This window comes from Pempheris klunzingeri, chromosome 24 (assembly GCF_042242105.1).
Source record: "Pempheris klunzingeri isolate RE-2024b chromosome 24, fPemKlu1.hap1, whole genome shotgun sequence".
Classification (NCBI taxonomy): Eukaryota; Metazoa; Chordata; class Actinopteri; order Acropomatiformes; family Pempheridae; genus Pempheris; species Pempheris klunzingeri.
In genome coordinates, this window is record NC_092035.1 from 3,552,278 (window position 1) to 3,564,633 (window position 12,356).

Here is a 12,356-nt window from a genome sequence, read left to right on the forward strand (position 1 = left end):
TTAGTACGAAATCTCCTCTGAAAATCAGTCTGGTCACCGTTTTGTTGATGCTCCAGGAAGACCTTGAGGTTTTGGAGTTGTGATGAACCACAAGCCTCATTACCTGCTCTGTTTTAGCTCACATTTTTCTTGTTAAGCAGGTGACCTTTTCAGTTTAGAGAATCAAGGTACAGCCGAAGCGGTCTTTGGTGCTGCTTTGCTTAATTTATCATCGACTAAGCAATTGTGAAAAGTCACCTTGATGCAAGAAAGTTTCAACGAAGGGAAACCCACAAACAGCAAAGTAAAAAACTAAATGTGTGATACTACTGACTCCTGACTGTTGACTTTTAGGGAGGGTAAAGTATTCGATGACATTCACGTCTCCTACCTTAAGAGGCCAAATCCTTTCTTTTTGGTCTTCTTCTCCATGTCATCCACAGAATCGTCTGCTTTCTTCTTCCCTTTGCTCTTTTTCTCTTTCTTCTTCCCTTTGGTTTTCTTCTTCTTCTTCCCGTCCTCGGCGTCCAGGCCATGGCGGGAGGAGCTGCTGGCGGGTGTTTCGTGGCCGGAGCTCTGCTCTGACAGGTCGTCGTCTGTGGGGGATGAACGGTTCACACAGGTGGACATGGGCTTTGAGGGTAGAGGTCGCAGAACATGGCACGGACATAGCTGGAATGCAGCTGCATGTATTACATTTCTCATTTCATTCAGATATATGTGCGTTTCACTGAGCCTCTATCTACTGAACCTCTATCTGTTCGCTAGGCTAGTTAGTCTTCTAGTAGGTGGCCGTCCTCCCAGCTCAAGGGGCCGTTTCTACACCTGGGTGACTTCTAGAAGCCGTCATAACCACTTTCCTTTGCTGAATTTTCACCTGCATGCAAAGGCAAAAATATAAGTAACTGTGATTTGTGGTCTAATGTGTGATTTAAGGTATCAGAACACATCTTTGGACGACCTGTGAAAGACAGAAAACCGTGCTAAATTTAACTTGTATGATTGTCATTTTGTGGCAAACACCGTCAGGCTCAGACATCTCATCGAACACAACTGTAGACAGCGAATGTTGCCAGATTTTTCTCATCATTGTTGGTCAACATTCTGCAGGCGCCGTCTCTTTTCAGCTAACATGGAGGTTCATTTCCTCGGAGATCGCGCCCACACGCGCACTCAACATCCAACATGTCTGAGGGTTCACGGCGTAGAGCATTAAAAATATGCTGCAGTAAGATATAAAGTTGCTCTTCCTAAATTGCTGAGTGGATAAAATCATGTAGCATTTCATTAAGGTACTTAGGCTAAGCACTGTCCCTTGGCAGGCCTCTGGCTGTTTTTGAGTGCCACTGTGTTATAAAGCCTGAGGGATGTGCATTGGCAGTGTAGTGGCTAATTTAAAATGGATAGAATGTCTAGGAAAGAATCCCATATTATGGTGACAGTGATAGTCATACATTATAAAAGAGCAGCAAAAAAAAAAGCAACAAAACTGTCTGATTTTAAATTAGACAGTTTTGTTGCAGTTTTCTTTCTTTTAAGTAAAAGCTATTCTACATTTCACAATTTTTCCTAAATGTCTGAAGGCCCTATTTCTGTTTTTTTTTTAAATGCTAATGAGTCTTACCATCTTCAGAAGGTCCCTCGTAGGACTTGTCGATGGCGTTGCGGAAACTCTGGTTGCATCCCCGCCCCCGGACCACGTGCGGCCGCGGGCGATGAAAGGGCACCTCGGCTTGGATGCGACTCTGCTTGGCCTCCGACACGGCCGTCTGGAGACTCTCCAGGGAGCTGGACTTCCAGAGGCCCAGGGTCGGGCCCAGCGCTCCGCCACCAGCTGAAGGCTCTGAGAGACAAAGGAGACGAGAGAGGGTGGGTGAGGTGAGGTGGACGGATGAGAGGGAGAAAAAAGAAGTGTGGTGGATGGAGGGGGAAGGAGTCCTTCCCCAAAATGAGATATGCTGCCACTGATCATAAGAGATCATAAGCTTTTAGCAAAATGTCCCCCTCTGCTTATAAAACATTAAAGCGGTACTCCTCTCCTACAGTAATATTTCCTTATTTAAAGGGCATCTGCATTAAACTTTCTTAAAGTTTTAATGCTCCCTGAGATTGAACAGAGGATAGAATCAGTTCATATAAAAAGTGCATGAGAGGAAGAAGCAGCTGGGAGATGAAATCTTTCAGTGTTTTAGTCATACCCATCTCCTGACTCAGATCAAGTCGATGCTCTCATTGCGATATTTGCCAACACGACCTACTACTCTGAAATGATGTTTCTGACCTTTGGCTGCTTGACACTTGATTGTAGTTAAATTAAAATCTCCTGTATCCACTTGTGACGCCTTATGGGCCAAAAATCATTTTCATCTATTCTGATTCAATGCTGATTTCAGAAGGCTCAGATGTAGAGTCAGCCTTTTAAACTCTGTATAGTCAATACAGCACAAGATCACCTGACTTTAAACTGAGCAATCGGCATCAGCTCACACACTTTCTCTCTAATGGCTTTTTGGAATGATCCATAAAAAAAACCCCAGAAATATGAAGCTATGAAGTTGAAATGTAGAGAGAGAGAGGAGCAGAGGAGAGAGGGTGAAAAACAGGCCTGACAGAAAGAGTCCTATAGGAAAAACATAAAGGAGGGTTAAAGAAACGATGAATGAGGTGGAGTGGCATAGAGACAGGTGAGGAGTGGCACTGTGGGAACCCACAGACTCATGCATAAGCAAGAGAGAGGGAGAATAAATGAACTGCCATCATACTGTATCTCAGGTATGGCCTCCAACTCGAGAGAGGAAGAAAGGGGAGACGGAGGAGCAGGAGAGCGATGAAGGCCACAGCTGATTCAGCAGGGGAGGAGGCACCGGGAAAAGGGAAGATTTAAGGAAAAGCGGAGCTGAAAGAAAAATGGGAAAAATGAGACAAAGGAGAAAAGAGAGTGAATGTTGCGCTGAAGTGGTGTTCACGCTGCCCACTGTGAGAAACTGAAGGACAGGTGACCAAAGACCTTTTCAACCCAGAAAAGCCAACTAGTCTCCAGACACACCATCCCAGTTGTATACCACAATCAAAAAGTGACAGGCACTCTTAAAAAGAAGTTACAGACAGGTTGCAAGCAGTGTTTTTTTCTTTCTGAAACTTTCCTGTAGGGATGACTTTCTCACATCACGGCACTCACTGCTTAAGACGTTTTTTCTTTTTCTTTTTTTTTGTCATTTCAGAGGCTTCAAAGCTCCGAAGTCGAGCGGGGAAAAGGGGAAGTGAAACTGAAGCGGCGATAGAGTCGAAGGAGGGGGAAAGTAAGCGGAGCGTTGCTGCCTTTTAAGTCCTAAATTGACTTTCTGTGAGGAAGTGGGATTTATGGGGAATAAGGGGTTATAAATAGAGAGGGGGGAGCGCTCAGGAATAAAACGCTCAATTTGAGAGGCAGGATTTGTGTCACAAATGTAATTACGGCTGTCCAGCTCGCAGCCTGATAGAATTAAGCTCCTTGCCAGCGCACTGCTGCACTATACACAGAGAAACTGTGTGTGTCTGAGTGCGTGGGCATGTGTGTGTACACTACAAAATGTGAGAATTCGGGTGCAAGGAAAAAAAATTCTAATGTCATGATACTGCCTGTGTGAGATAGCGGTGTGTGTCCTTGACCGCCTCAGATGAAATAGTAGAAGAAATATGAGCACAAGTCGCTTTTGCAAGAGTGTGTGTGTGTGTTTGGGTGTGTGTGAGGGGCTGTGAGTGCACTCATTCCATGCATGTCAGGCGGTTGAGGCTGGAGGTAAATGAATAATGAGGGTTTAATAGGATGGATGAGCGGGGGAGAGGTGGCTATCATCGCCAACTCGATCCAATGGAGGGTGAAATCAGCGTTTATCACATATCGCTGCCCGCTGTGCCAGCAGATGCTCTCACGGATCCGTTCGCATCATGTCTGCCTGATTGCCACTGATTCAAGCTGGTGCACATATTTGACAAACAGCCTAACAGCCAAACAGGCCAGGACGGTGGCGATGCCCTTCACAGCTGTAACACTCCTCCATCCAAGATGAAGCAATAATGTCACCTTTTCACATTCCGTTTTGCTACTTTACATCACTATATTAGCGAGTAGCGAAGTGGGAGGGGTTGTTTCAGGCGTCAAAGTTTGGGAAGTAACATTTTCTGTGAACACAAAGTTAAGTGATGGCAGTCGGAGAGATCTAAAGGCTTCGATGGACATAAGACTCATCGGTGCATCATCAGTAAAGAACTAAAATATCTGTTCTTTGATAAAAAGTTTAAAAAAAAACAAGCCTGTGTTCGTATAAACTTCAGGAGAGGAGTCACGTATAACTCCCAAGGTGCATTTCACTGTGAAACATCCAATTATGGAGATTAAAGTTGTGTTGGGTGAACCTAAAGATTACTCTTTGTAGAAACCTGCTAATACACATCAGCATTTTAAACCAGTTCACTTGTGGATTGCTGGTGAATATTTGATGTGTTCAGCTGCTCTATATTATGTGATGTCTTGTTCTTGATTTCCTTACAGCATTGATGGATTTTTTTTCCCCCACAGCAACGCATTTGCCGTTTGGAATTTACATCATCAGCTGCAATTATTTATTTTTCAGTTATTTTCTTTGGTTGTAAATACACAGGCACGTGACGACACAGGTAATTTCCCTAGCAATGTGTTCCAATGCATCGTTTTTCTTATTCAAGTCCCAGTAACTTGTTGAATTGTAAGCTTTTCCCTCCATTTTTTACATTTCTTTGACAGAGCTGAGCGGAGAAAAGAGCTTCTTTTTCACTGAAGGATCAAAACAAACACTGCAGGCTGTCACTTGAGAACATTATCATCAAGTTGAACCTCTCTCACCATCACCATCAGAAGCAAAGTTGCCATAACTAAAGCTGATGAACAACATAAAGCTATTATATATTATAGAAAACTTCCAAAAGCTTATTTACAGGATGGAAAAATACTTTACTGTAAAACAATACTTTTCATTTGAGGCAAGTGACTTCTGGGAAACGCAGTACATGCTTGATGCCAAAAAAAGTTGCTGAAAACAAGGAACCTGCCAATTACCACTTTTAATTTGTGCTTCCAGTTCACAATGAACACAAACACACACAACAACATCCACTAGCAACTTTCACTCAAAAGCCCACCCCTGTTTGCATATTGATGCATGCACAGCAACGCGCACATGCCGATATCCACCTGCACACACGTCAGTCTCCACGTGATGTGTATATTGTGACTATAGTCAGGCTGTCTGCTGCCGTGTCTGTTTGGAGGAGACAGCAGTGAAGTCTTTGCCTGGAACGTAGCCTTGGGGTCCTACTGCGCTGACAGGCCCTGCAAGGACTAACACCGCTCCGTGACACTGCTTTGTACCTTAAAAGTGTCACCTTAAAAGCAAGTGCGACGCACCTGCAACCTGTGACTGATACGACTCATTCTCTAGTTCTGTGTCTTAGCGTTTCAACGGTATTAATTGCAGCTGAAGACGAAAATGTCTGTGTTTCCTCACTGCTGGCACGTCACTTCGGAGTAAAAGTTACCTGCACACAACTCTCTAATTATTTCACCCAATGAACATGAGAATAAATGAACTCAAAAATGTCCAAATTACAGCCTGTGCCATGCAGACTGTGTGCATTCCAAATTGAATACACCCCTCAGACTTGTGCGCACACACACACACTCCAACCCTGTCTTACCTATCACACTATCCAATTAACTTGGCGATTAACACCAAACTATTAAACAGGATATTGTTTCATTTATATTAAACTTGACATTGTTGTTCCAGTCTCAACATACAAACAAGCACACACACACACACACACACACACACACACACACACACACACACACACACACACACCCACCAATCTAAACCCTGGCACACTGCTGAACCTTCCCGCAGTGTCTCAGCAGGGTCTTAACACTTACCTATAAACTGGACTACAATGTGCTCCACAGCAAGCAGGTTTGGAGCAGACTGGTTGAAACGTTGCCACGGTTACAAGAAAGTGCCCACTCCATCAAAACCACTGGGGGTGGCAGTGGTGGTAAGGAGAAAATGTGTGTGTGTGTGTGTGTGAGAGAGAGGTGACGGTGAGTTGCCAAGGCGACACTCAAGCCAATAGTGAAAAGGGGCAGGCTGCTCCCTGCCATAGTTCTTTAAATTGGGCACAGAGCGCATACACACACACACACACACACACACACACACACACACACACACACGAGAATCACGACAATGCTCACAGATATGCTTACACAAACACACATGTGAGACGTGGATCCACACACACACACTTTGCCATCTAATGTCCAATCTCGAGACCGGCCAATAAAACCTGGAGCCAGTTTTTCTGGAGACCAGTAAAACAGGCCCTGACCTGCACTCTTCTATAAAAACACATGACACTTACAGACACACACACACACTACACACCTGTAAAAGACAGCCTGCTCTCAGTGTCACCCCCCTAAATAAAGGTTACTGAATGTAATCCAACAGAACCATTAAATACGCTGTTACAAGGCACCGAGCGGCCCCACCCGCCAGGGTTACACGGTTTCAATAAAGGTTACCTAATTCAATAGAAGCCTTAAAGATCTTGAATTACAAAAGACATTAACAATCTCATCTCAATAAATGTTTATGAGGGGGCATAAGGCCTTCAAGCTACACCAAGAAATGGACAGAAGACAGAAAGCTCACTTGTGACACTAATCTTCATTGCCTCGCCTTAGATTAAATGTACTGAATACAGGCTTTTAAAGCTTTACAGGAGCAAACATGTGATGACATGTGAGAGGTGTAATAAGTAAAAAGCACCGGTGGTATGAGGTATATGTCTGCTGTTAGTCTACATTACATATGAGAAGAGAAGACCAATACTGCAAATGTGCTTCTCTGTGGACTTCTATGGCACAGAGGAATAAGACACATCAGGTTTTCTGAAAGGCAAATCTGATCCGTGTTATGTCCAATCAAAACTCGACGACCTGTCCGGTCGTTAAGAATACCTCCATCACTATTTGAATCCACTCAGCTATATCAGAGACAAAGGATGAGGCTGCATGGAGGCGCTGCTCCAGCAGTAATTGGGTTTAGCTGTTTAGATGCATGAGAGAATGGGGACATATGGGCCGTATGTATTTCGCCTCCAACTAGATGAATGGCTTTAATAACTGCAGGGGACTTAAAAGGCCATTTCATAATTACTGCTTACCTCTACTGGATTACAGCAGCGCAGGGGGTTGGCAGAGTATGGATGAAGGTTGGAGCGAAATGTGTGGAGTGGGACATATGCCATTTGTAAGCGCGGGGTGGATAAAAGTGCTTGTGCATTGGAGGAGAACTGTAGAGTGCATAAATGCAGACACACACACACATCATCCAAACCTTAATACAGGGATCAGACTACATGACATTCATGTCTTTTAAAAACCTCATCATGTTGTCAAGGCAGAAATACGTCTGCGTGTCAGTCTCACTGTCGGGTAGGTAAGTTCTGGACCTGCTCTCAGCCTGGCCTGTGGAAAACCTGCCCCAACCGCATGTGCATAATTGTTTTGAAAAGAGACCCGATATAAAAGGGGATACAGGGAAAGGACAGACCCCAACAGGCCTGAGGATAATGAGGCTGGACCCAAAATGCGGTCGACCCGAACAAACCCAAACAGAGAGACAGAGAGAGAGAGAGCAGCAACAGCGGCGGCAGCAGGGAGCTCCACCAATTAATGAGCAGCCACAGACAGAAAGCGTCGCAGTTCATGTCACTTTTCCTTCACTTCACAGCCCACACCTGGCTGCCCAGAGGTCTAAGATGCTGACCATGTAAATTGACTCCCTGTTTTGAGTCTCCTTCACTTCCTCTTCTAATTTCCTGCGATGGCTACACCAGCAGCTATCAAATAAAGGCTCAAATGCTCCAAAATAAAGACATTCTTCCACTATTATGCAAACCATTCAATCGGAGGTGATAGTGACCTCACTTGGACATACTTGGATCCACGCAGGTATTACATTACATTCTTAATGCAGTGAAAAGTGAGGTCTTCATTGATGCCTAATCGTCTCTTATAAGAATAGAAACACACACACACACACGGTCCTTACAGAGAGAGAATGATCACTCAGTTGAAATCAGCACAACATGGAGACTTTCAACATTAATCAACAACGACAAGCTGGATGTAAAGAAGGGAGGGAGGGAGACAGAGCAACGTCAGGAGCGAATGACAGCGAGAGGCAGAGATGCACAGCACCCAAACAAAGAGTGTGAAAACAAAGCAGAGGCTTCAGTGCTGGAAGGATGCCGGCTGGATTTAAAGTCTTATTGTGCACAGGGGAAGAAACGGGGACTAATGGGCGCACAAAGCGACGGCACCGCTGGCTGTGCTGCGGGGCTACCTGTTAGCTAGGCAGCACTAAACATCCAGACAACAACGGATGACGCCACGACATCTTAAAATGATCAACAGAAAACAAGCACATGGAAAAGATCCTGCAGCAGACTGGAAAACCTGTGAATGATCGCAGCAAAAGCAGAAAACACCACAAAGTGCATCTGGATTGCAGTAGAAAGCCCAATGCAGAGTGTGTGTGTGTGTGTGTGTGTGTGTGTGTGTGTGTTGGACGAGCTCCCAGGTGTGTTGTTAGAGGGCAGCCTGCTGCCAAGGGAGATGTAAGACTCTAAGGGAGGGAAACGGAGGGATGAATGAGGGGATATCTCTCCATTACTCTTCTGGCTGTCTGTGGGGTGTCTACGCATACATGCACACACACACTCAAACACACACACACACACTCACACACACACACACACACACACACACACCAGGGGAAGCTGGGCCGGGTCTGACTTGGTAGAGGGAACTCACAGACTGGAGCGTGTTCACCATAATCACATAAGGCTGGAACAGATACAGCTGCAGAGGATGGAGGGAGAGAGGAAGAGAGCAGGGGGAGAGAGGGAGAGGAGACCGAGGATAACAGAGAGAGAGAGTGAATAAAAAAGGCTCAGCCTGTTAAGAGAAAGACAATAAAAGTGATAATAAAGAGAGGATTGGATGGAGGAGAGAAGGAGGGAGAGGGGAAGAAGAAAGAGAGACGGAGGCTTGGGATAGAGAGGATGCTATAAATGGGGATGAGTCTGGCGACAAAGAGCAGGCAACAGAGAATAATCAAGAGAGAAGCGATTGGGAAGAAGCAGGAAAGAACGAGAGTGGTAGCAAAGATGAAAGCGAAAAGGGAAAAAAGTAAAAGCTCTATTGAAGATGGAGACTCCTAAGACTGGAGAATCAAGAGGAGAGAGAGAGAGGACAGCGTGAATAAGTGACAGAGAGAAAGATGGGGAGAGAGGAAAGAGAGAGAGAGAGAGTTAGAGGAGTGAAGCGCTCCTTGTAGCAGCTCTAGCCAGAGAGAAAAAGGGTTTTAGCCAGATTAAAGAAGCCAGGCAGGCCTCTTAAGACCATCCGCCTAATGAAATATGTCAAAGCCCATAAAGAAACACTGAGGCCATTTAGGAAGGAGGGTGGGGTGGGAGAGGGGGGTGGGTGGGCAATGGTGGTGGTGGTGGTGGGGTAAAGCACAGGAAGCCAGGCAAATCCACTGCATCAGCAAAAAATGAAAAACACGCAAAAGCCCTGTCAATACGCATTAGCTAAGACGTCAACTGGAGAGCAGATGAAAAAAAAAAAAGAAAAGAAAAGAAAAAGAAGAAAGGAATGCTGCAGCAGAGAAATGGATCGCTTTATTTATCATGGGCCATAAGGCTTATGGGAGCTGATCAGAAATTCCAGGAAAATCATAGCTGGAGAAGGGGGGGAGGGTGTGGGGGAGAAGGGGAGGGCGGAGGAGAAGCCACTTGTGGGAATGCTGAGTGTGGGGGATTTGAGGTCAGCAGTGGTACTCAGGACATTTGTATTCCACAGGCAATGGGTTTAGTTGGCTGTTGCAGGTGGATTTAAGAGATCGGCGTGTGTGTGTGTGTGTGTGTGTGTGTGTGTGTGTGTGTGTGTGTGTGTGTGTGTGTGTGTGTGGAGTCACAGGCCCGTTTCACAGCATCAGACCTAAAATGCTCCCGATGTTTCTTTCCTCATACGTGCCTTGTTGCGTTATCGAACACGCTTCTCCGCCGCTGAACTCTGCAATTAAAACCACGCCGTCTGCGGCCCAAGTGGAAACGGTCAACAGGGCCAGTGCAGTGCGCTCTCTGGCTGCGACGCTCGCATTTATATTCACACCGCAAATTCACTGCTTCCCTATCTGCTTCCTGTCAAAGTGCAAACTGCCGATACACACGGCAGCCAGCCCTGGAGCTGCTGCGTACAAGCCACAATAACTTTAGGTCTTTATCTTTGGGGATGTCAGCAGTGTGTTCTTACATCTTTGGCTTTGCTATAGTCTCAAATTTGAGCTATAATAACGCTATCTGTGAAAGTGATGGCTTTTTCCACATTGAGACACTCATTAGATTACAGTCTTATTTAGACACAACAGAAGGAGAACAGCGGCGGCTGGGAAAGGCTGCATCACTGGCGGATTTTAAAACTTATTTTCCGTTGAAGCCTTAATTACTGGAGATCGTGAGCGTGAAGGATGCTCGATGGCTCCATTCTTTGTGCATAACAGATGATAATATGGTGATAGCTTTATTACAGCGCTCTTAATAAGGCAAACAAGATGTGCATTCAATCTCTCTCTCTCTCTCTCTCTCTCTGTCGTTAACCTTGCGCTCCTGTTGCATTTACACTCGTCTAATGGTGCTCGATTCAGACTTTGTGCCGTGATATCATTTTTACAAAAATGTTACAAGTCAGGTTGCTGTCAGGACTTATGTAAGAGTGGCTCAGGACATGAGACTGACTTGTTAAATTGCCATCAGATTTGGGAGGTACACGCCTGAAAGGGTTCGGGATAATTCAGAATGAGCAGCTGCTCCTGCTGTCAGGAATGTTAAGTGTCTTGAGAGTGAGGTAGATCCAGTGTGAGCCACTACTGTGTAATGTCACTCATTAAAAGAGCGCTGGCTTTATATTTTACTTGTAACCAGACTTTTCTCAGATAAAACAAGGGGGAACTGGAGGAATGAGGGAAGCAGAAGCCATTGTAATGCAATGCGGCTGCTGTCAGCTGGGTGAGGATTGAGCACTGTGGGCCTGCTGACCTGGACGGCTATAAACCAGCGAGAGCTCAGACACTAAGTGCTTCACAACTCAACTTTGTCAGCCGGGGCTCGGAGGGAGGGGGAGGCGGAGGAGGAGGAATAAAGAAAATGTTCGAGAACAGATAGGAAAAAAAACAACAAAAAGAAAAAAGAACCTTGGCGTAGATGGCTCATTTATTTTTGCGCGCAGATGGACTTAAACTGTTGCGCTGCGGCTGATTGGTGGGTCAGAAACCAAAATGGGGAGCAGTTTTCTCCGAGTGTGTGCATGTGTGTTTAGATTAAATCACGTACCATCCTTCTGCCCGACCAGTGACCCCATGTTGCTCTCATCAGCCACTAGAACACACAAAGAACAGACACAATTACACAGTAAATAGCTCATAACATTAGGAGCCACACACAGAGAAAAACACTGGGCGGCTTTGTAATGGTTGTAATGGCATCTACTGGTGCTGGGATAGGCTGAAAATGACTCCCTGCAGAAGTATGAGACAGAGGAGGGCAAAATGAGACGGGCCGAAAAGAGGAAATGAAAAAAGAAGCAGAAATATCAGAAAAGCAGAAGAGAGGGAGAGATTGTGATTGTGGGAGAGAATGACAACAGATAGAGGTGAGACAATGAGAGAAATAATAAAGGGAGGAAAAGAAAACAAGGCGAAGACCCACCAGCGCCCCACCCGCCGCCACCTAATCTAACTAAACAGGATTGCGGTCGGCCAGCGGCAGCCGCCACAGGCTGTGCACCATGGGATACAATAATAGGTTTTCATTACGCTGCTATTTCTCTTAAATAATCCTTTTCATTTTTTATGAGGTCAATTTTCCCGGCGGACAGATGGGAGAGGGAGAGAGAAAGGAGAATATTGAAGGGACAGAGAGAGAGTAAGGTAGACCGAACAAGCGATAAACAGTGGGGAGAGGGAGCGAGACGTGATAGATGCGGGGTGATGGGGTGTGTCAGAGAAACAGAGGTTAAAAAAACACAATCACTGAGAGCAGGCATGAAAGAGGTTGCTTCATAAAGCCCTGCAAAGAAACATCTGTCGCAACCAAAACAAAGAAATAGAAATACTTTCTTCTGCACGTATAAAATAAGATAAAATAAAAAGTCGGTACTTTCAAAGTTTGGAGGGAAAAAAAAAAAAACTTTTCCAGGTGACATGACCCTGCTAGATAATGAAAAGCTTCCTTTT

General features: G+C 45.3%; 1 protein-coding gene across 1 annotated transcript in view; it reads right to left on the bottom strand.

The window, feature by feature from the left end:
• pard3ba (par-3 family cell polarity regulator beta a) overlaps positions 1–12,356 on the bottom strand; it is a 135,552-nt gene that overhangs the window by 52,861 nt on the left and 70,335 nt on the right. Inside the window, exons 17-19 of the mRNA XM_070855632.1 lie at positions 11,455–11,499; positions 1,604–1,822; positions 371–575 (exon numbers count right to left, since the gene is read on the bottom strand). Of these exons, the coding sequence (XP_070711733.1) occupies positions 371–575; positions 1,604–1,822; positions 11,455–11,499 (469 nt within the window). The remainder of the gene's footprint in view (positions 1–370; positions 576–1,603; positions 1,823–11,454; positions 11,500–12,356) is intronic.